This window comes from Miniopterus natalensis, chromosome 18, assembly GCF_054644295.1.
Source record: "Miniopterus natalensis isolate mMinNat1 chromosome 18, mMinNat1.hap1, whole genome shotgun sequence".
Taxonomy (NCBI): Eukaryota; Metazoa; Chordata; class Mammalia; order Chiroptera; family Miniopteridae; genus Miniopterus; species Miniopterus natalensis.
In genome coordinates, this window is record NC_142098.1 from 36,177,789 (window position 1) to 36,200,682 (window position 22,894).

The window sequence follows — 22,894 nt, forward strand, 5'->3', positions numbered from 1 at the left end:
ACATCCCGCCTGGCGGTTGCATCTCCTTTTCTGGGCTCTTGGTCACAGGTGAATCCCGCTCCATGTAATGAAGGCGGCTTGTGAAGCGCAGTCATCCAGTACCTTTTGTTACCTCTATTTTTAGCTCACATATGGCACGCCTTTATTACTACTTTGCACTTATTTTTCATATTTTCAAATTCTGTTACTCGTAAAAGGGAACAATGAGAAAAAGAAAACTAAAGCGGAGTTCTACAGGCACCGGGTAATTTGTTTGCACTCCGCCTGCCGGTTCAAACGGAAAATTTCAGCTGGTGGGAGGCTGGCCCTGCAGAGGATTCTGGGATGTGTAGTCCATTCGCCTCCCGTGACTGGAGCACTTCCGCTCGGAGAAAGCGCGGATGTGCATTACTGGCTCCGGCAGGGAGTTAGGGGCGTAGAGTCAGCTGTTATGCATGTATGGAGGCATTTCGGCTACCAGAGGGCGAATCCAGCTTCTTTCGTGGACTTGGGGCAATTGCAGTCAGGCCATCGGTGTTGGAACCGGCACTATCGCCCCAGCCGGGCGGGGCGGCAGCTATGGTGCCCCTCAGGGATGCTGGGAAATGTAGTCCGCGAGCTCCGCGAAGTCGGAGACGCTTCCGCTGCAGGAGGTGGGGCTCGCGGCCTTCGTTTCTCTGTGTGAGGTGAGTGAACCCCGGGACTCCGCAGCTTCTTTCAACTTCTCTGACCTGATCGTGGGATCAGCCGGCCCGGTCCTGGGTCACAGGGAAGGAAAGCCGCGGTCAGAGGCCGAGAGCGGGCTTGAGGGGCGGGGCTGCCGCTTTCCTGCCGCTGGCCCGCGCCCCTGCGTTTGAGGCGTTTCGCGAGTACCCAGGTTGGGGCGGACGCGGATCCCGCAGGGTTCCCGGGGTGTCCCGGGCTGTCAGCTGCCCCCCTTCCTCCCCCGCTTCCACACTGTCACTGTCTAGCCATAAACATTGGATGACAACTTTAATCTCTCTGTGCCTCCGATTCCTTTTCTGTAAAAGGGGATAGATAGTACGAGCCTTAAACATTTTGAGAATTAATGGTATAGTACAAGTGAAATGTTTTGACAGCTCAGGCGTCTATCTGGCAAGGTGTTAGCTGTTAATATTAGTCTTATAATAATCAGAAGAATATCCCTTTCTCCGAAGTTCCTCGCAGTGCCACTGGCTCTTTCTGATCCCCGCAGAAGAGGAGGCTATGCGTGGGCGGCTTAGGACCCGTTTTTAAGGAAGAGTGAGGCACAGATCTCCTCTGGCTTTTCCAGGATCAGAGAGGACCGTGGTATCTGCAGCCTCCTTTCCTTCCCCTGCCCCTACTTCTGAAAGGGGGCTGCAGAAAGGAGGGGAGTGAGCCCAGGGCTCCTCGCAGCAGTCCCACTTTTCTGTTTTGAATGGTAGAAGGTATTTTATTCATTAGCAAATGTTCCTGTTACAAAGGTGTTCAGTTATTGTTAAATAACTGTGACAATATGTAGAACGTGTACAGGGCATGAGTGCTGGTCATCATAGATAAACATTGAGTGCAAAGTATCATTCTGAGGGCTTTATAAGAATTAACATATTTAACCTTCACAAGGCCCTATAAAGGCAATACTGTCATTACCTCTACTTTACAGATGAGGAAATGGAGAGAGAGAGCAGTTACTTATCTGTCACACTGCTAGTAAGAGCAGTGGGATTTGTATCTAGGGCTTGTGTTTCTTATATCTTTTGATATTCTTGGTCCCACAGTTTAAAATCCCCAAATTGGGATTAGGAAACAAAATAGAAAAACAATCTACAGAAATAGTCAACCATTGGAAACTGGCTGCAGAGGAGTCATTTGGGATCGAATTGTGGATGTAGGTAGGAATTTTATTGTAGAGGATTTTAAAAGTAGGGTGAGTTTTGACATATTTATAAATTTTTGAAAGCATTTAATTTTATTTGGAACAATATATATAGTCCATATTCTGATTATAGTTTAAGTGCACATTCATTGTGAATTCAGGAAATATAGAAATAATTAAAAGCATTAAGAATTATCCATAATACTAAGATATGGGCAATTATTAACTTTTAATGCATTTCTGTTTAACAGTTTTAAAGTGTGTAGTTACATATGTTTTATGACAGTTAGCACACTATTCATAGATACCCCCTTAACTCTTTACTGTGAAAATTTCTGAACATACTCAAGGTGTAGTAAAATGAACTTCTATGTAACAGCCACCCTGCTTCAATCCTTGCTAATCTTGTGGCTTTTTCTTCTTCCATGTACACACTTTTTGCCTTGAGAGTTTTAAAGCAAACGCTGATGTTAATTCAGTAGGACTTAAAAATTAATTATCACAAATTGTTTATAAATGATGACCACGAGAGGAGAGATTGTATTAGTTTGCTAGAGCAGCTGTAACAAAATACCCACAGACTGGGTGGCTCACACAGCAGAAGCTTATTTTCTCACAGTTTTGGAGCTAGAAGTCCAAGATCAAGATGTCAGTATGTTTAGTTTCTTCTGAGGCCTCTTTCCTTGGTTTACACATGGCTGCCTTCTTAGTAGGCTCTCACGTGGTCTTTCCTTTGTGTGCATGCCAAGGGCATTGCATGAATTGGCTCGTTTATTCCCCACAATAATCCTGTGCCTGACATTCTGTTGTTATTTCCTTATTACAGCTGAGGATAGTCACAGAGGTTTCGGCAATTGGACCAAAGTCACAAGACTGGTACAACAGTAGCTTCTTCACAGGTACACGGGAGGTACCTTAATGAAACAATGCGTGCCAGATGCTCTACAAGGTCCCTAACATGTCCTTAGCACTTATTCCATGTTAAACATTGCCACTTTTGTTGCTTTTGTCATTACTGTGATCACTGTGGCATGTTCATTTAAGTGGCATGTGGATTACCTAGCTTATGGTTAAATAAATCCTCAGCATTGCAGGTTTTTCATTTCTCTTCATCTCCATGATAGTCTTTTTAAGGCCTTATTATGAACAAAGTAAATTTGGTAAGGACTTAATAGCTTTTTTTTTTACCTTCACAAACAAAGTGATTTTTTTCTTAATTGATTTGAGAGAGAGGAAGAGAGAGAGAAACACTGATTGTTTGACTCCCTTACGTGCCATGACCAGGGATCAAACTTGCAACCTTTTGGTGTATGGGACACCCCAACCAATTGAGCCACACTGGCCAGGGCAGGACTTACTAGATTTAAAAAACCAGTCATCCATATAGTCAAATTCATAGAGAAAGAATAGTGTTTAGCGGCGGTAGAGAGTTAGTGTTTAATGTACAGCGTTTCAGTTTGGAAAAGTGAACAATTTCTGGAGATGGATGGTGGTGATGGTTGCACAACAGTATGAATGCACTTAATGAACTATACACCTAAAATGGTTAAAATGGTAGGTTTTCTTATGTATATTTTATACAGGAAAAAACTGTCTAATCTTAAATATTTTTGCAAAGGCATCAAATTAACTATGAAAAAGAAAGAGAGGATAACATGGCAGAGGTCATATGAAAGTCATATGACAGACAACCACCTCTGAAGGCTCCATTGATAGGAACCATTTATGAGACCAGTTTTATGTTAGTGAATATTACTTGCTTTTCTGCTGCTACTAATAAGGTGTCCTGAAAGTGTTCTTAGAACTTCCTGACTACTCACTTTATTCTTACAACAATCTATGCAATAGGCACTGTTGATCCCTCCATTTTAAAGGTGAGAGAATTAAGGCGTGAAGATATTAATAACATGCCCAAGATTTCTCAGCTAATAAGTAGCAGTGCCATTTGGCCCCAGGGATTACTCTCTTAACCTGGGTACTTTGCTCTCAATTTCCACTCTCCTGTAATCAGAATCGTACCCTGAGAGCTGCATGAACTTGTATTAGGGCCACCATGGGTGGTTAGGCGGGTTGTTCACTATGCGGGGCGTCTTGGCTGGAGGGGTGAGTGGTGTTTGGAATGCATTCTGCACTCTGCTCATCAAGCCACCCCAAGGAAGGGGCACCATTGCTTTTACTGGCACCAGGCTCAGTGGGTGTGTGTTCACAGGGTGTGCATGAGGGGTTCACATAAAGCAGCCATATGGGTTAGTGACATCCTTGGCCAGAATCTAATTGGTTTTTTCTCCTTCCCCTTTGTGCCTTCCCAAGACTCAGCCCTTCCCCAGAAGGCGGACAAAATGACCAAGTTCAAGGTGAGTTGGGCCTGCCTGTCTAGGTTTTAAATTGTCATCTCATTTCTCAGTATGAGACACATCCTGTTTCTTTTTCTTGGGAAGGATTAAAGAGAACAGTAGGCATTTGGACCATCTTATGTGTCTGATGGTCACTACTTTTTATTTTAGTGTGGGTTAGTTTTGGGGAGGGAGAGAGGGAGAGAGAGAGAGAAAGAAACGTTGATTGATTGCCTCCCATACACGCCCCAACCGGGGATCAAACCTGCAACCTAGGTATGTGCCCTAACTAGGAATCGAATCCACAACCTCTTGGTGTATGGGACAACTCTCCAACCAACTGAGCCGCCCAGCCAGGGCTTGTTTTATCACCTTTTGTAATTTCATAAATAAGAGTAGAAAAAGTCAATAGCAGTGAAAAATAAATCTCCCACTTTACTGCTGCTTTCCTCACAAAACATGTATTTTCACTTTCCCATGTTCTTTTTCTCACATGCATTCATAGCTCTATATTTTTGATGACTGTATATTTAAAATTCTTAAGGTGTGCCTTTTCTAATTCGTATAGTATGCCCTCCATTTTTAATGACCACAAATATTCCTTTGACTTGTACTTTCTGTGTCTCTTACAACTTTTCCCCATTTTTGGACATTTAGGTAGTTTAGAATTTTTACTGTTTTGATGAATGTTGTAATAACAGTTTTCCTAATAAGATCATTCTCCTCAAAAGGGAATTTGGAAGAGTTTGCTATTTTGTGTTCTTAATGTTTTAGGAACTCCAGATTGAACAAGTACATTTGATACGTGGAACCTTGAATGTTTGTATGTAGAATATTTCAGTATGATGGTGCAACAGGGTCTAACCCATACTTCACATGGAGAAAATAGTATTAGGCGTTTTCATATAAGAAAGCTAGGCTGTGCTGCGTCGTATCCTGTGCATGTTTTATTTACTGATTTATATTTTTTATTTATGTATTAATTTATTTTATCAAAGCAATAATGTACTTAATTTTAAAAGGCATTAGTACAAAAGGAGTTGCCAGATCCTTTTCTTTCTGCATTTAGTCTCAGACCAACCTTCTGAGGCAGTACTTGGTCTCATCAGTATTTTTATTTTTAATCCTCACCCAAGGATATGTTTTTTTATTGATTTTGAGAGAGAGAGGAAGGGGGGGAGAGAGAGAGAAATGTTGATTTGAGAGAAACCTTGATCAGTTGCCTCCCGTACATGCCCTGACTGGGGATCGAACCCACCACCTTTTTTTGGTTTATGGGATGACACTCCAGCCAGTGGAGCCATCCAGCCAGGACTCATGTGTATTTTTTTATTACAAAGAAACAGGATTGTAGAATTTCAGAAAACTGCTTAAGTTCACACAAGAAACCAAAGATCCAACTGATGCAAAATGACTCCTAGAATTTTACTTGGATATAGAGGCAAGGGAAAAGAATTCCCCAACCAGAGACTTAGCCCTTTGTGTGTGGTGCCTGGTTATGCTGTTGGGTAGAAAACACCACAAATATGCTCACTCTTTGGTGGCCTCATCTTCTCTGTGAATCTCTGTGGCACCTGGATGTGCAGCAGTCCAGTGACTAATACAGTTTTCATATGAAAAGTTAAGACAAATCTGTATACCAGTGATTCTTAATCATGGGCAGTTTTGCCTCCAGGCAACATCTGGACACATTTTTGGTGTGACAACTTGAGGGTTGCTAATGGTTTCCAGTGTGTAGAATGTAGGGATTCTGCTAAACATCCTACAGTGTGCAGGACAGCCCCCACAACGAAGAATTATCTGGCCCAATGTGTCAATAGTGTCAAGGGTGAAAAATCATGCTGTGCACAAAGCTATACAAGACTAATAGCAAAATGTGGGTGAAAAATATAATACATACGTTAAAGAAACAAAACTTAAAATCTCTAATAGAAATTTTACAGAGTCATAAGTTAAAAAACCCCAATTGGAGTAGAAACATTAACAGACAGGTTCTAAAGATGGCCAGTAAATATATGAAAATATAATGAGTTTATTAATTATCAAATAAGTACAAATAACAAAGTAAGTTGCATTTTACTGACCAGATTACCTAGGGTTTAAAAACATCTGTTGGTCCTGGCCAGGTAGCTCAGTTGGTTAGAGCGCTGTCCTGATACACCAAGGTTGTGGGTTCAATCCCCAGTGAGGGCACATATAAGAATCAACCAGTTAATGAGTAAATAAGTGGAACAAAAAAATCTCTCTCTCTCTCTCTTTCTCCCTCTCTCTAAAATCAATTTTTGGACATGATCACATGTCCAAATAAATAAAAACATTGGTTGTATTCAATGTTGTTTATGGTATGGAAAATCAGGAATGCTTACATTCTGTTGAGGGAAAGATAAAATAGGGGAAAAGTTGAAACGAAAATTTGCCAAAATTATTATTGTACATAATAATTTTGAAGTTGCAAATTCTTTGATGTAATTTCACTTCTTGGAATTTATCTGAAGAAAATAATTAGACAGGGATGTAATATCCATGTAAAAAGTTGTTTTCAGCATTTATTATGAAAAGAAAAACATAATATGCATTATTTGGAACGTTTAACTATATTACAGTAAAATTGACTCTGGTCTCAGTCTTTACACGTTTCTCAGTGCTGCCCCTCTCCCAGTAGAGGCTGGTTGTGAGATTGAGGTTGCCTGTGTTTGGTGTTGTAGGAGGCAGTGACGTTCAAGGACGTGGCTGTGGTCTTCACGGAGGAGGAGCTGGGGCTGCTGGACCCATCCCAGAGGAAGCTGTACCGAGACGTGATGCTGGAGAACTTCCGGAACCTGGTCTCAGTGGGTGAGGACAGGCGCCCTGTGACTGAACTTGAGCCCCCTGAAGTATTTGTGTCCTTGGATGTGTGGGGCTTTGGAGCTCTTCAACTGGTTGCCAGTTTTCTAAGCAACATGAGACACAGCAATGGCATTTTTTTTTTTGCTATTAGTATTTTTTCTATTGCTTTTTAGAGAGAGTGGAAGGGAGAGAGAGAGTGAGAGAGAGAAACAGTGATGTGAGAGAAACACATTTATTGGTTGCCTCCCGCATGTGCCCCAGCCAGGGCCAGGGATTGAGGTATGTGACCTTGGCCCAAATCAAACCCAGGACCCTTCAGTCTGCAGGCCAGTGCTCTAACCACTGGGCAAAACCAGCTAGAGCAGCGATGGCATTTTTCTGGACGTCTTCCCTCAGCTAAAGTGTGTTTTGTAAATGAACTGTAAATTGGTAGGGTGACTGTTACATGTTTTTAGCCTTTCTCAAGTAGTGATCATGTCCAATTCGTTGGTCATGACACCCACCTAGAAAATTTTACCAGCATTTTTTAGTGAAATAAAATAGGGTAGAAAGTGTCAGAGCCCCTTGCAATACCTGCAGTGAAATGTGCAGCCTGTGCCAAGAATAGGGTGAGAAATACTGGGCAGGGTGTGATGAAAATAGGCTTTTTTTTTTTTAACATTTTAACAGTTTTATTGAGATGTAATTTGCATACACATACCCTACCGTACCATACAATTCACCCATTTAAAGTATACAGTTCAATAGTTTTTAGTACAATTCCTAAACGTGTCTTGTTAGTGAGTAGTGAATGGGAGCCTGGTGGATCATCTATTGGTTTCCGGAGTCATGTAAATCAGAGAACAATGAGACATGATAATAAAAATGGAGCTTTCTCCTGGTTCAATAAAGCCTTGGGGTGTAGTCCCAAATCTATAACCTTGACATTTCTGAACAAAGCATTCACATGCCCATCTCCAAACTCTCTTTATTATTCTTTTAGGAGACAAGAATCTAAGTAACATGGAGATTATTCAGGAAGTTGGATTAAGGTACCTACCACATGAAGAATTTTTCTGCTCGCAAATCTGGCAACAGGTTACCAAGGATTTAAGCAGATGTCGAAATTCTGTAGTAAATATTCAAGGAACTGGCTCTCCATTGGAAAAACAAGGTGAATCACTGTATAAATATGAGGAATTTGGTAAAGGCTTTAATCAGAGTTCACAGCTTCAGGTTCACCACAGAGTCCACACTGGGGAAAAAACCTACAAACAGGAGGAGTGTGAGAAAGGTTTTATTCAGGACTCTTGTCTTCAAATTAATAAGATGGCCTGTGCAGGAGAGAAGCCCTATAAATGTGAAAAATGTGAAAATGCGTTCCGTCGGTTTTCAAGTCTTCAAGCCCATCAAAGAGTCCACAGTAGAGAGAAATCATACAAATATGATACGTCACGTAAGAGTTTTAGTCAGAGGTCATATCTTCATCGTCATCAGAGAGTTCTTACAGGAGAAAATTCACACAAATTTGAGGAGTGTGGGAGATATGTTAGGAAGAGCTCACATTGTCACACTTCTCTGATAACCCACACATTAGAGAAACCTTATAAATGTGAGGAGTGTGGGGTAGGCTTCAGTCAGAGCTCCTATCTTCAAGTCCATCAGAGAGTTCATATGGGAAAGAAACCTTATAAATGTGAAGAGTGTGGGAAGGGCTTCAGTTGGCGTTCACGACTACAGGCTCATCAGCGAATCCACACTGGTGAGAAACCGTACAAATGTAATGCATGTGGCAAGGGCTTTAGTTATAGCTCACACCTTAACATTCATTGTAGAATTCACACAGGAGAGAAACCCTATAAATGTGAGGAGTGTGGGAAAGGCTTCAGTGTGGGCTCACACCTTCAAGCCCACCAGATAAGCCACACTGGAGAGAAACCATACAAATGTGAGGAGTGTGGGAAGGGCTTCTGTCGGGCCTCAAATCTTCTGGACCATCAGAGAGGCCATAGTGGTGAGAAACCATATCAGTGTGATGCATGTGGGAAAGGCTTCAGTCGTAGCTCAGATTTTAACATTCACTTTAGAGTCCATACAGGAGAGAAACCCTATAAATGTGAGGAGTGTGGGAAGGGCTTCAGTCAGGCCTCAAATCTTCTGGCCCATCAAAGAGGCCACACTGGAGAAAAACCATACAAGTGTGGTACATGTGGGAAGGGCTTCAGTCGGAGTTCAGATCTGAATGTTCATTGTAGAATCCACACAGGAGAGAAACCCTATAAATGTGAGAAGTGTGGGAAGGCCTTCAGTCAGTTCTCAAGTCTTCAAGTCCATCAAAGAGTCCACACAGGAGAGAAACCATATCAGTGTGCAGAGTGCGGGAAAGGCTTCAGTGTGGGTTCACAGCTTCAGGCCCATCAGAGGTGCCATACTGGAGAGAAACCATACCAATGTGAGGAATGTGGGAAGGGCTTCTGTCGAGCCTCAAATTTTCTGGCTCATCGTGGAGTCCACACAGGAGAGAAACCATACCGATGTGATGTGTGTGATAAGCGCTTCAGACAGAGATCATACCTTCAGGCTCACCAGAGGGTCCATACTGGAGAGAAACCATATAAATGTGAGGAATGTGGGAAGGTCTTCAGTTGGAGCTCATACCTTCAAGCCCATCAGAGAGTTCACACTGGAGAAAAACCATATAAATGTGAGGAATGTGGGAAGGGCTTCAGTTGGAGCTCAAGTCTTGTAATTCATCAGCGAGTTCATGCTGATGATGAGGGTGATAAGGACTTTCCTTCATCAGGGAATTCATACAGGAAAGAAGCTTGATAAAAATTATGTTTTAATACCTCAAAATGGGTGCTGAAATAGTCCAATTATTAGACCTGTTATAGAAAACAAAACATTTGTCATATTTCAGCCAGTGCTTGTCGTGTCACAGCGGTTGTTAGATGACCACATAGCAGAGAAGCCTCGTGAGAGTGGAGACATAAGGACTTCATGCAGAATCATGACATTTAGCAGATATTACACAGAAGAGAAGCATAGGAAGGATGAGTCTGATCTGAAGTTAATCAACAACACTAAGATGAAATGCCTGAAACTATTCCCCTGGAATATAAGTGTGAAGAGGGTGGTGACTTTGTTGACTGCCAAATCTACTCTGCCTTTTCAGTGCCTAACACATTGTAGGTGTTCAGTAATTGTTAAATGAGTAAAAGAGGACAGCCATATTTGAAATTTCTATTCAGTTCATTTCTAAATATTTCTATAAAATTGTATTTAGAAGAGGAATTCTGCAAGACTCGGAGAACATTTAGACAAATGGGCACATCTACCAACCTGTAGTTCCTGTGAATTAGTGTTTATCAAACAGGGTTGCAACCCATTAGTGGATCGAGAAAGCCATTCAGCTGGTTATGAGCAGCACTTTTGTATGCTAACAATTGAAGTACAATTTGCATTCAGTAATGTGCATAAATCTCAAGTTTACAGTTTCATGATTTTGACAAAGGTGTACACTTGTGTAATCACCAAGACCAATGTATACAATATTTCTGTTAAACTAGAATATTTCCTTGTATACATTTTCAGTCAGTCTGATCTCTAGAAGCAACCGTATTATGATTTCTGTACCATAGATTAGTTAGGTCTGTCCTTGAGCTTCATACAGGTTCAGTATGTATTCTTGTGTCTGGATTCTTTTTATCAAATATATGACCATCTAAACAGATGCAGAGAAAGAATTTGACAAAATTCAACATCCTCTCGTGATAAAAAAAAGTCCTCAGTGAGATAAAAGGCATCTATGAAAATCTTACAAGCTAACATTCTTTTTTTAATTAAGGAATAATTTATATATAGTAAAATGGAATCTTTAATGTATTATTTTGTGTTTTGGCAGAAGCTTGTTATCATATTATCACCACAATCAAGACATTTTAACAGTTTCAGCCCCCTCCACCCCAAAATTCCTTTGTACTCTTGTAGTTAACCCCTCTTCCCTTCACACCCCTGACGTCCTTAGCAGCCACTGACCTCTTCTGTCTGTATACTTTACCTTTTCTAGAACGTCATATTTATGGAGTCAGACTCTGTGTAACCTTTGAGGTCTGGCTTCTTTCACTTAACTGCTTCTGAGATTCATCAGTCTTGATGTATGTATCAGTAGTCATTCCTTTAATTGCTGAATGGTATTCTATTAAAAGGATGTACCATATTTTGTTTGTCCATTTATGACTTCAAGGACATTTGAGTTTCCAGTTTTTAGTGATTATGAAAAAGAGCAGCTATAAACATTCCCATACAAGTTTGTGTGTCAACATAAGTTTTATTTGTCTTAGTAAACACTTGATAGTGGGATTGCTGGGTTGTAGATAAGAGTATATATTTAACTTTATGAAAATCTCACCACCTTTCTAAAATGGACATACCATTGTGCATTCCCACCATTAGTGCGTATCAGTTTTTTGGGTTTTTTTTAAAGCATTTCAGTAGGTTTATAGTGGTATCTCATTTTGGTTTTAAGTTACATTTTTCTAATTACTATGATGAGCATATTTATATATGAATGTTTGCTATCCATAGATCCTATTTTGTAAATTCTTGATTTTTGAGAGTTCTTTCTATGTCTGGATACATGTTCTTTGTCAGTTAAGTGTCTGCAAAAATGTTTATCCATGTGTGAATTGTATTTTTATTAACTTTTTTTTTTTTTCAGAGATGGAGTTTTTAAATTTTTTTGATAAAATTTAATTTTTGTCTTCCATGGATTGTGCTTTTGGTTTCCAATATAAGAACCCTGCCTAATCCAAGGTCACAAAGATTTTTCTCCTTTTTAAAAAATTAAATTCATTGGGGTGGCACTGGTTAATAACATGGAAGTTTATCGCCTTTTAAAAACCTAAACATTTTATGGTTTCAGTTCTGGCTGGTGTGGCTCAGTTGGCTGAGTGGTGCCCCGTGCAATGAGGAAAGATTGGAAAAAAGGAAAGAAAGAAATATAAACTCTTACTTATAATAGAAAGCTAATCCATAAATGTAGAAGTAATGGTGGAATTGGAAATCAACCCCATCATAGTAATGACAAGTCCAGGCAAGGATCACTAAGGAATGCTAAAAATACTAGGTGAAAGTTCAAGGAGGAACAGAATATTACATAGATCCAATATCTCTATATAAATTATTAATTACAGATGAAAATATAGTAAGTTTACTGTGGCCAAATTTGATAACTATCACATTCACTAAGAGATAAAAGTTAACATTACAATCAGAACAAACCAGCATTTCAGATCTCCAGATATGATTACTGAGGACCCAGTATCACTTATATATTGTTTCTGTCAAAAATATACAACCTGAATGTAATCATGCAGAAACATAGATAAACTCAAATTGAGGGACAGCCTTCTGCTTTATACATATCCAGTTACAGACAGCACAATTGAACAAAAGTCCCTGATGCTTTGCTCTAAAACTACATTCCTCAGAGGCTACTCTGCCATTGGATGATCCCAGCTAATGCAATAGAAATTCTAAGCAGGCTCATTTGTGTAGACTAGAATTTCTCTTTGCAGTGACTTTTTCTCCAAGAACCCTCTGATGGTTTTGGTGAATATTTCATAGCTTAAAAGGCTAAATGATCATTCCACCAAATATTTCTTCTCACTGTCCTTCAGTCTGGGTAACAGTTGCATCAAGGTCAGATGGTTCTTAGAGCCACCCTTGGCTTCTGCCTTTCCCTTAATATTCTTGTTCATTAAATTCTTAGTGTTAATTTCTTGGAGGACCAGGAAAAATCCAACACCCTACAAGCACCCCTGATGCCTCATTCTAGTCACAACCCTTTTACTATGGCAGTCACTAACTTGTAACATGATAGATTTGCTGAGTTTGTTTTTGTATTTTACAGAAATTATTTTGTGTCAAAGTTCATCTCAACACTATATAAAACTCAAACTTGGGGGCTAGATGAATTTTATTCACTCTCATTGGTGGATATTTTTACAATGTGTTAATTTACCAATAATCCATTCTATTATGGTGTTTGGGTAATTCCACACTTGGCTCTTAAAAGTAGTGTTGGTATCAGCATACTGGAAAACTTCTTTGGCTGAATGTTTGGATATATTAATTTGAGAGATGTGTGTATGGGTTGACCCAAGGGTTATGGCATATGAATATCTTTAGTTTTAGTACATACCTTCAAATATGTTTAAAGTGGTTGTACCAACTTACACTACAAAGAGCAGCATGAGAGTGTTGGCATTTTGCTAAATTTTTGGGGGTCTTTTTCCCCCTCCTTTTTCCTTTTTAAATTTTTTAAAGTTTTTTGTCTTTTAATTTTAGCTCTTGTAAGAATGTAATGATGTCTAGTATTACTTTAATTTGAATTTCCATTATGACTAATAGTGTTTAGTAACTTTACATATGATTCCTTATTGCAGCATTATATTCTACCAAAGCAGGTACCACTACCTCAAGAGTAGAGACTGATACCTTCTTTGCACACCATTGCCTCTCCAAAACCACTCATCCACGCCCATCCTTCAAATACCCAGCTTTAATTCTCATACAGGTAAGATTATACTCAACGTTACCCTCCTTTCATCTCCCTACTGCCCCTAAACTGAACATTTCCTAGTTTGAGGTTAATTTTTAATCTCGGGGCTCACTGTTTACTTTTCCAACAATACTGTAATAACTGAAGACATTTAGACGCCAGGAAATCATGCTTATCGAAAAATTTCCGCTCGTGGAGTCAGGAGAGGGTGACACTAGCCCTCAGTGCGCTTACTCCCACATTAGCGCCCTGCGGTCGACAGCGTGAACTTCGTTCCCACGAGTTTTATGGGAACTGTGGCTCATCTCCGAGGAGCATCAAGCACTTCCGCCTGCTGAGGGTGAGAATGTGGACCGTGTTCTCCTCTGGCTTTCTGGGGAATGTAGTCCAACGGTCCTAGAGACTCGGGTACTTCCGCAAAGGCGCAGCCGGGGCAGGGGGATTCTGGGAAATGTATTTCCAAGCGTAGCACTTCCGCCTTAGGTGTGTTGGTTACCGCCTGCATTCCCTGCGCTGCGGTAAGTCGCCTCGGTGTTTGGTGAACCCGCCGAACTTCTCTGGGTCCTGGTACGACCCGGCCATCGGTTTACGAGAAAGAGGTTGTATCCGAAAGGGGTGGTTTCAGGGCTTGGGCGGGTGGCATTCGCCTCGGCCCAGCCTGTTCGTGTTTGGGGCGGTCGGGTCCCGGCGCTTTCAAGCGCCTCCCGAGGCGGCGCACCTTCCTCCGGCTCTGCCGGTTCCCGAGGTATAACGTTGATCAAATTACCTAAATGTCTGTCTCCGATGTTTTTCTGTAAATTTGGGATGACGTTACTACCTTCCTAATACAGTGGTTTGAGAATTAAACGAGATAGTATAAGTAAGTCTTAAGGCAGTTCTTACCAGGTGGGGAATGGAGGCTTCTTGTTATTAATGCTCTTTAGTTTGGGGAAGTGCTCAGTCTCCAGAAAACCCAGAAGTCAAATGGGTGAAGAGTTCCCTCTGCAGTGCCCCTGGCATTTCTCTTTGATCTCTGTGGGAAGCTGGACTTCCAAACCATTTCTGGCTGGAAAGGAGCAGGGATTGGGGAAAGCACGCCATCTCTGCCATTTCTCAGGGACAGAGTCACTTATGATAAGTCCCATATCACCAAGCTGAGACTTAATGACAATTTCACCTCTCCCAGAAGTGGAATCTTAAACTAGTCAATCAGGAATCTCCAGATTAGCACTAGTTAGGTCATCTGCCTGATGGACCTTTGCCATCCCCTAAAGGAGCTGACCTTGCAATAACCAAGCTTGCTGCTTTTTTTCTAATATAACTTCCTTATTCTTGCTCCATTGTGCATATTTAAAAAAAAAAGTCTTTCATTGTCTACAGCTCCTGGAGCTCCTTTCTATTGGTAGATTGGATGCTACCAATTCGTGAATCAATGAACAAAGCCAGTAAGATCTTTAAAATTTACCCAGCTGAATTTTGTTTTTTAACAGAGACATAACCTAGTATTTCAGAGCCTCCTTTACCCCTCCAGCCTTTACTTCTCAAAAAGGACTGCATTTCTTGTTGTACCATGGTTAGTAACAGTCTAAAAACTGTTGGTATTCTAGAAATTATCAATGATAAGTTGAAAACACCAAGTCCTAGCTGTTGTCAGCTATCAACTTCCCTTGCCATTTTTTTCTTCACAGTTTTATCATACCTCTCTTATTTCCCCCTGAAAATTTTGAGTTGTGATGTAACATGGTTCCTCTTTGCCACTAAATATTTGTGTATATTTTCTAAGAACAAGGACATTCTCTTCCATAATCACAGTATCATGATCAAAATCAGAAAGTAATTATATTGTTAATGTACTGTTATCCAGTCCACAGTCCGTATTTAAATTTGTTCTGTCTTTCATTTAAAATCCTTATAATTGTTTTCCCCCCAGTTAAGTCCAATATTTTGGATTGCGTTTTGCTGTCTAGTTTGTTGTTGTTTCCTTTAATCCAGAATGATTTCTCAACCTCCATCATTTTCTTCACGATGTTTTTGAAGGGTTTAGGCAAGTTCATTTGGAGAAAGCTCATCATTTGAAGTTTACCTGGTATATTTCACAATTGGATTTATTGTTGGCAGAGATTCCACAGGGTTGGTGAGGTGTACTTTTCAGCCAACGTAACAGGAACCAAAGAATCTTTTCTGGCTTTATATTGCTGATGTCAGCTTTGTTCACTTGGAGAAGGAACTGTCTATCCCATTAGTAAAGATGAGCTTCCCTGTTTTTTGCACTTGTTTGTTCACTCAAATATAAACTCTGTATCCATATGGACTCAGAATCCAGTCTTGTTAATTTAAATGAGATGTAGCTTATTAAATGATTCTTAAAAACAACTTAATTGACATATATATTACACATAAGAATTTTGGCTTTGCATGTGTACAATTCATTGACTTTTGTAACATTGAGTGATGTAACTATTCCCATAATTCAGTTTTAGAACATTTTCATTCCTATAATAAGATTGTTTATTCCCCTAGGTGGAGGTGAGCAAAGTGGGGGGTGGAAGGGATGGGGGACATCTGCAAGCGTCAACAATAAAGAATTTAGCCCGGCCGGGTGTGGCTCAGCGGTTGAGCGTCGACCTAGGATCCAGGCGATTAGGGTTCGATTCCCTGTCAGGGCACATGCTCAGGTTGCGGGCTCGATCCCCAGTTGGGGGCTTGCAGGAGGCAGACGATCAATGACTCTCTCATCATTGATGTTTCTACCTCTCTCCCCCTCCTTTCCTCTCTCTGAAATCAATAAAGATATATTAAAAAAAAAAAAAAAAAGAATTTAAATTAAGAAGAAAGATGGTTTATTCCCATTTATAGTTAATCTCAGTTCTCATACCCCAACAGCTAGCTTACTTCCTGTCTTTGTATTGTGAACCTTTTATTTAAATGGGATTTACAATATGTCGTCTTTTGACACTGGCTCTTTCACTTATAATGATTCAACATCCTTGTTGTAGTATATATCATAATTTTATTCCTTTTTATTGCCCATGAATATTTCATTGTGGACATACCACACTTAGTTGTTTACTGTTTGAGGTTCTTATGAATAACAGTTTTATAAACACTTATGTGTAAGTTTTTGTGTGGAGATAATGTCTTCATTTCTCTTGGATAGATGCCTAGAAGTGGAATTGTTTGGTTGATTTGTAGCTTTAGATTTAACTTTTTAAGAAACTGCCAAAACTGTTTTCCAAAACTCTTTTCCAGAATCTTGTGTTTCTTAACAGACACTAGAAACCAATGTTTGTTTGTTGTAGAAAACAGTTGTCTGTGGCAATTTCAAAATTACTGTTTAAGGCAACACATTATTAGGGAAGACAGTGAGACAGAGTTAACAAATTTTTCAGATTTTATGAGAGTCCTTCACAGAACAAAAGAATCACGTCAGAAGTCCAGAGACCATACAGTGTCTTTTGGAAGTGATCACATTAAAAGACCAAGTTTGTATTACCAAGTATCATCTTTTTTTCTATAGCTACAAAAATAAGAAACCCTGGTAGTATTCAAAGTGCTGTCCAGCTCTGAACATTTCAGTTAAGTTGGGAAATAAAATTCTCTCAGTTGTATAGATGATACAGTTGAGGAAAAGAGATGTTATTCGTTTGCCCAAAATGACCCAGCTAAGTGACAAGCTGAGCTAGGATTTGAACCCAGATATGATTCTTGCTCCCGACATTCTATTGTCTCAATTGGTATCATTCCAGAATCTGATTCATTACCTTGGGTGCCACAAGGCAGTGTTGGAGATGGTGCCAGTGTGTGTGTTGTGCAGGAATCGAGGCCCTGCTGAGATCTCTTTAAGCTGTGTACAGCAGCAGCTACCTCAAGAAAGGGGCTCCTTGGCTAATTCACAGTAAGCATTCATGGAGTGAGCAACATCCCGATCACTGTTTCATGTCCTTTTTCTATCTTTCCAGACACTACCAGGCACAGTTCTGCCTACCAGGACTCTCCATATCTCAGAATCTGTACATTTCCAGAAGTAAGAAGACAAAATGACCACATTTAAGGTGCGTATGGCTCTTCTTTCTTACTCTTAAAATTCCATCTCACTACTCAGGCCACATGTTTTTTCCTTTCTTGAGATGACTCAAGAACACCAGGTATTTAAAGACCTGTTTACTTTGTATTTGCTTTTAGTGATTGTTTAGTATTTATAGTGTTTAGTGTTTGCAGGAGGCAGTGGATTGATGTTCCACTCTCACATCAATTTTTCTCTATCTCCCTCTCCCTTTCTGTCTCTAAAAATGAATAAAAATGTTTTTAAAAATGTCTAGTCTTGCCCTGGCCAGGTAGCTCAGTTGATTAGAGTGTCATGCCAGTACACCAAGGTTTTGGGTTTAATTTCCGGCCAGGGAACATACAAGAAGCAACCAATGAATGCATAAATAAGTGGAACAACAAATTGATGTTTCCTTCTCCTTCTCAAATCAATAAGTATATTTAAAAAAAAAAAAAAAAGTCCAGTCTTGCTGGATATGCCAGGGACTTATTCCTTTGCACTGCTGGATAAGGAGTTTCTTCATTTCATCTTCCATGTAAATAGGGAAAAACTGAGAAGAAACCCACCTAGGTTCACACAGGAAACCAAGCAAGAATGAAGGAATATTCGCCATTCTGTTTGAAAGGACAGGTAAGATAGCATCTGCTCAGCACTGATTGAGATGACGTGTTTGGTGTCATAGGGGGCAGTGACCTTCAAGGACGTGGCTGTGGTCTTCACGGAGGAGGAGCTGGAGCTTCTGGACCCGTCCCAGAGGAAGCTGTACCGAGATGTGATGCTGGAGAACTTCCAGAACCTGGTCTCAGTGGGTGAGGACAGGCGCCCTCTGTAACTGAATGTCAGCTCTCAGGAGTGGCTTTATATCCCTGGGTGTTTAAGGCTTTGGAGCCCTTGAAATGGTTCCCTGAGTTTGGGGGTCTGACTTTTCTAATATATAGGGGACACATAGAGAAGATTATTTTGGTTTTTATCAACAGGCAAATTTGTGTTCTGTTAAGGAACTGTAAATGCACAGTATACTGCTCTACTGTGTCAATTTCTGACCTTATCATGAGCTATAAAACCAACTGAGTCCTACTCTCAAATTTTTTTTAATCCTCACCTAAGGATATGTTTTTATTGATTTTTAGAGAGAAAGAGGGAGAGAGAAACATTGATGTAAGAGAGAAACATTGATTGGTTGCCTCTCACACACACCCTGACTAGGGATTGAACTGCTGAGCCTCACTGCCTGGGCTAGGTTTTTGATATATAGGATTGTAAAGAGTTTAGCCAACTACAGAGTTTAGAGGGACTTACACTCCTCCTGCACTTTACACCAACTGCAAGTTTGGTGGGTTCCCAAACTACCTTCACATTGATGAGTCTCTAAAAGGCGTGATAGAACTTACTGAATGCTGTTATATTCGTGGTTAGTGTTTATTGCAGAGAAGAATTCACCTTACAATTAAGTAAGAGAAAAGGCACAGGAAAGGTAATCTAGGGAAGAGCCAGACACAGAGCTTCCACTGTCCTCTGCGTGGAGCCAAGGATGTGTTTCCATGTTACTTGCCAACATAAAGGTGTGAAATTACACACAGGGTATTGCCAATCAGGGAAGCTCACCTGAGCTTCAGTGTCCAGAGTAATTATGGGAGTTCCATCACATGGCCAGTGTACCTGTCTCCTTGTTCACACCAGGAGAGGTTATTCTGTCTCCTGGTTCACACTACCAGGTAACTAAAAGCTTTATCCAGTCACATTTTGGTCTTTCTGGTGTGGTCAGCCTCATTCCTAAATCGTATTGTTAGACCAGCCAATGTGACTCCAGACCTTCAGGCTCTTTTCAGACATGACATTTCACATGCTTAGAGCTTATCTGTCAGATGTCGAGGGCAAAGACCAGATCCCCCTTTTGGTAAGATTAAGTTTTCTCCTACCTAAGGATTTGTAACGTAAAAGCAGATATACAAAGTATTAATTATGTTACTGATTTTCCTTAAAGTTTGTATTGATTCACACTTCATTGTGTATATAATTTATTTGCTGCATAATTTACTCTCCAAGAGTTTACACTGATTATGAAATTCAGTAGAAATAGCAACAGATTAACATGTATCATATTCGTATATTTGCTATGAAGACTTTGATTTCTAACTTGTACCTCACATAGGAAACTTGGTGTGGTTCTAAATTGCTTTCATTGATGCTTGGTGAATAAGAACCTACTGGACTGACTACCTCTTGGTTTCTGTAGGCATGTAAACCAGAGACCATGATACATACCTAAAGGACATAGAGAATAGTCCCTGGATTTATTGACATCTCATGCTCTCTCCTAAATGTGAAATCTTGAAGACACTAAACAAGGTCTTCACTTGTCCACATCTCTGCATTTTCTCTCCTTATAGGAGGCAAGATCCAATATGAGATGGAGACTGTTCCAGAACCAGAACCACATGAAGAACTTTCTTGCTGGCATATATGGCAACGAATTGCAAGTGACCTAATCAGGAGTCAAGTCTCCATGATAAAGAGTTCTCAGTTCTCCAGCCAGGTTGGCACAGGACTATCTATAACTCACACAGGCCAGGAACCTTACCAGTATAATGAATGTAAAAAATTCTTTAGTGATATCTCCATCTTTGATCTTCATCAACAAATACACTCAGGAGAGAGGTCTCATACATGTGATGAGTGTGGAAAAAGCTTCTTCCATAGCTCAGCACTCCGTATTCATCAGAGAGTTCACTTGGGAGAGAAATGCTATAAGTGTGATAAGTGTGGTAAGGAATTCAGTCAGAGCTCACGTCTGCAAACTCATCAGAAAGTCCACACTGTAGAAAAGCCATTCAAATGTGAGCAGTGTGGGAAAGGCTTCAGTCGTAGGGCAACACTTAGTGACCATTGCAAATTACACTCAGGAGAGAAACCTTTTAAGTGTGAGGAATGTGGGAGGGCCTTCATTCATGCTTACCATCTTCACAACCATCAGAGAGTCCACACTGGGGAGAAACCATTCAGATGTGATATATGTGGGAAGAACTTCCGTCGTAGATCAGCACTTAATAGTCATTGTGTGGTCCACACAGGAGAGAAACCATACAAATGTGAAGAGTGTGGGAAGTGCTTCAGTTGGTGCTCACATCTTCATATCCATAAGAGCACCCACATGGAACAGAAACTATACAAATGTGACAATTGTGGAAAGAGCTTCTACTCTAGGGCAGATCTTTATTACCATCAGAGGATTCACACAAAAGAGAAACCCTATCATTGTGAGGAATGTGGGAAGAGCTACAGATGGGCCTCACATCTTTTGACCCATCAGCGAGTCCACAGTGGAGAAAAACCATTCAAATGTGAAGAGTGTGGGAAGAGATTTGGTCGGAAAGCATACCTGCAAGCTCATCAAAATGTCCACACCAGAGAAAAGCCATACAAATGTGAGGAGTGCGGGAAGGGCTACAAGACCATCTTGGATCTTGATGTGCACCGGAGCATCCACACAGGAGAGAAACCGTATACATGCTGGGTATGTGGTAAGCACTTAAGTAGGGCCTCGCACCTTAAACTTCATCAGAGAGTTCACACTGGAGAGAAACCATACAAATGTGATGTGTGTGGTAAGCTCTTCAGTCAGTTTGCACATCTACAATCTCATCAGAGAGTTCACATAAGGGAGAAACCTTACAAGTGTGAAGTATGTGGTAAGAGCTTCAGGTCAAGTTCATACTTTAAAATTCATTACAGAAGTCATGTTGGTGATAAATTTCATCCATTCTCAGAGGAAGGAAAACGTTTGTTTCAGTGAAGTGAATGTTTCAGCCATAGCTCAACATGTCCCGGTGATTCGGAGACCACACGAAGTAGGGAGCATGAGGACAGGGAGCTTGTTTGCTGCTGAACCTACACAACCTTAACGTTGATTAGCACTTTGTATATGTACTCAATACATGTTTGTTAAATCAATCAAAGGGAGAAGATATATTTAAAAATTGTATCTGGAAGAGGAAACCTGCAGAAATAAACCATTCAGAGAAACAGACATGAATTGAAATGCAGAAATGCACTGGGTACTGCATACCACAGCATTATTTTGGTAGTATCCTCGCATTTAGCTCCTGCCTACCCTCTGGCTCTGTACTGAGGCTGGATTCTTATTATTTGAGTTCCTGTCTGGTATTCCATTGGTATATATAGTGTAAATTTTCTCACTTTTGGTTTTTCTCATAGTGCAGACAGTTTTAACTTTGTAATAATTGGCTATTGCACATACCACAACTGAAATTGTTCAACAGTGTTAAGGCAAAGGTACAAAGTAACCCATTAAAAGTGTCAGATTTGGTACCATTGTTAAAAGTTTTCTTAATCTCGAATTCATTGTGTTTTAAATTTCCATATTTCCATGTAGGCTTTGATATGATTGCCTTCTAACTGTAGCATTTCTTTTGTCAAACTTCTCTGATCGGGGCTATACCAAATTTGAAGGATGTTTAGTTTCTCAACTTCCTGTATTCTTCCCTTATCCCCATGAAATAAATACCAGAAAAACTTGTTGGGATTTGGTAATTTCGTCAAATGTATTCATTACTGGTGCAGGAATGCCACTTACATGATTTTCTTTTTTGGTAAAAACACATCTTTTGAAAATTAGATATAACAATGTGTAAAGTACAATTCTTTGACTTAGAAATCATAGTGTAAGAATTTAAGATTATGAGATTCAAATAAACGGTGAATACCACATCAATAATGTCACACAATTTTTATTATTTTATTTTTTAAATATATCTTTATTGATTTCAGAGAGAGGAAGGGAGAGGGAGATAGAGAGGTAGAAACATCAATGATGAGAGCATTGTCACTGATCGGCTGCCTCCTGCATGCCCCGACTGGGGATTGAGCCCGCAACTTGGGCATGTGCTCTGACTGGGAATCGAATCATGATCTCCTGGGTCCTAGGTCAATGCTCAACTCCTGAGCCACACCCAGCCAAGCTGCCACACAATTTTTAGAGTGGAAATAAGTGCGCATCAATAGGAATTTGTTTAAATTATATATTTCCATAACATATTTGATACTCCTAGTGAAGTAACCATTGAAAGCAAGGTTCTGGATTACCATGAGATATTACTTTAGAACATATTGATCAAACTAAGGAGTAGTTGCTTCTAACTGCTGGAGAAAGTGGGAATGAGAAAGACAAGCTCATGGCCTCAAATTCCAGCTCGCTCAACCATAATGACCTGAAAGCTTCACGTCATCATGCATTGGCTTCTTAACCTTTCCTGTTGATCTTGGAGTCCCTAGTAAGTAAATAGATAGCAAGTCTACTAAATTGTTTTTTG

The 22,894-nt window shown here is 40.2% G+C and overlaps 2 protein-coding genes across 5 annotated transcripts; both read left to right on the top strand.

Moving 5' to 3' along the window:
* Positions 1-600: 600 nt before the first annotated feature.
* LOC107542235 (uncharacterized) lies at positions 601-11,743 on the top strand. 2 transcript variants are annotated; one of them, XM_016219493.2, is made up of 5 exons: positions 601-665; positions 2,664-2,736; positions 4,148-4,191; positions 6,876-7,002; positions 7,979-11,743. In XM_016219493.2, the coding sequence occupies exons 3-5, from the start codon at positions 4,177-4,179 to the stop codon at positions 9,802-9,804; spliced, it is 1,968 nt and encodes a 655-aa protein (XP_016074979.2). In that variant the 5' UTR covers positions 601-665; positions 2,664-2,736; positions 4,148-4,176; the 3' UTR covers positions 9,805-11,743. The 2 variants fall into 2 exon arrangements, with proteins under 2 accessions (XP_016074979.2, XP_016074980.2); XM_016219494.2 differs by lacking the exon at positions 2,664-2,736 and having other exon boundaries at positions 615-665.
* A 2,652-nt stretch (positions 11,744-14,395) lies between these two features.
* On the top strand, positions 14,396-22,290 carry LOC107542236 (uncharacterized). 3 transcript variants are annotated; one of them, XM_016219495.2, is made up of 3 exons: positions 14,396-17,571; positions 18,247-18,373; positions 19,955-22,290. In XM_016219495.2, the coding sequence occupies exons 1-3, from the start codon at positions 17,557-17,559 to the stop codon at positions 21,355-21,357; spliced, it is 1,545 nt and encodes a 514-aa protein (XP_016074981.1). In that variant the 5' UTR covers positions 14,396-17,556; the 3' UTR covers positions 21,358-22,290. The 3 variants fall into 3 exon arrangements, with proteins under 3 accessions (XP_016074981.1, XP_087682883.1, XP_016074984.2); XM_087826757.1 differs by lacking the exons at positions 14,396-17,571; positions 18,247-18,373 and adding an exon at positions 17,845-18,194; XM_016219498.2 differs by lacking the exon at positions 14,396-17,571 and having other exon boundaries at positions 18,251-18,369.
* Positions 22,291-22,894: the final 604 nt, after the last annotated feature.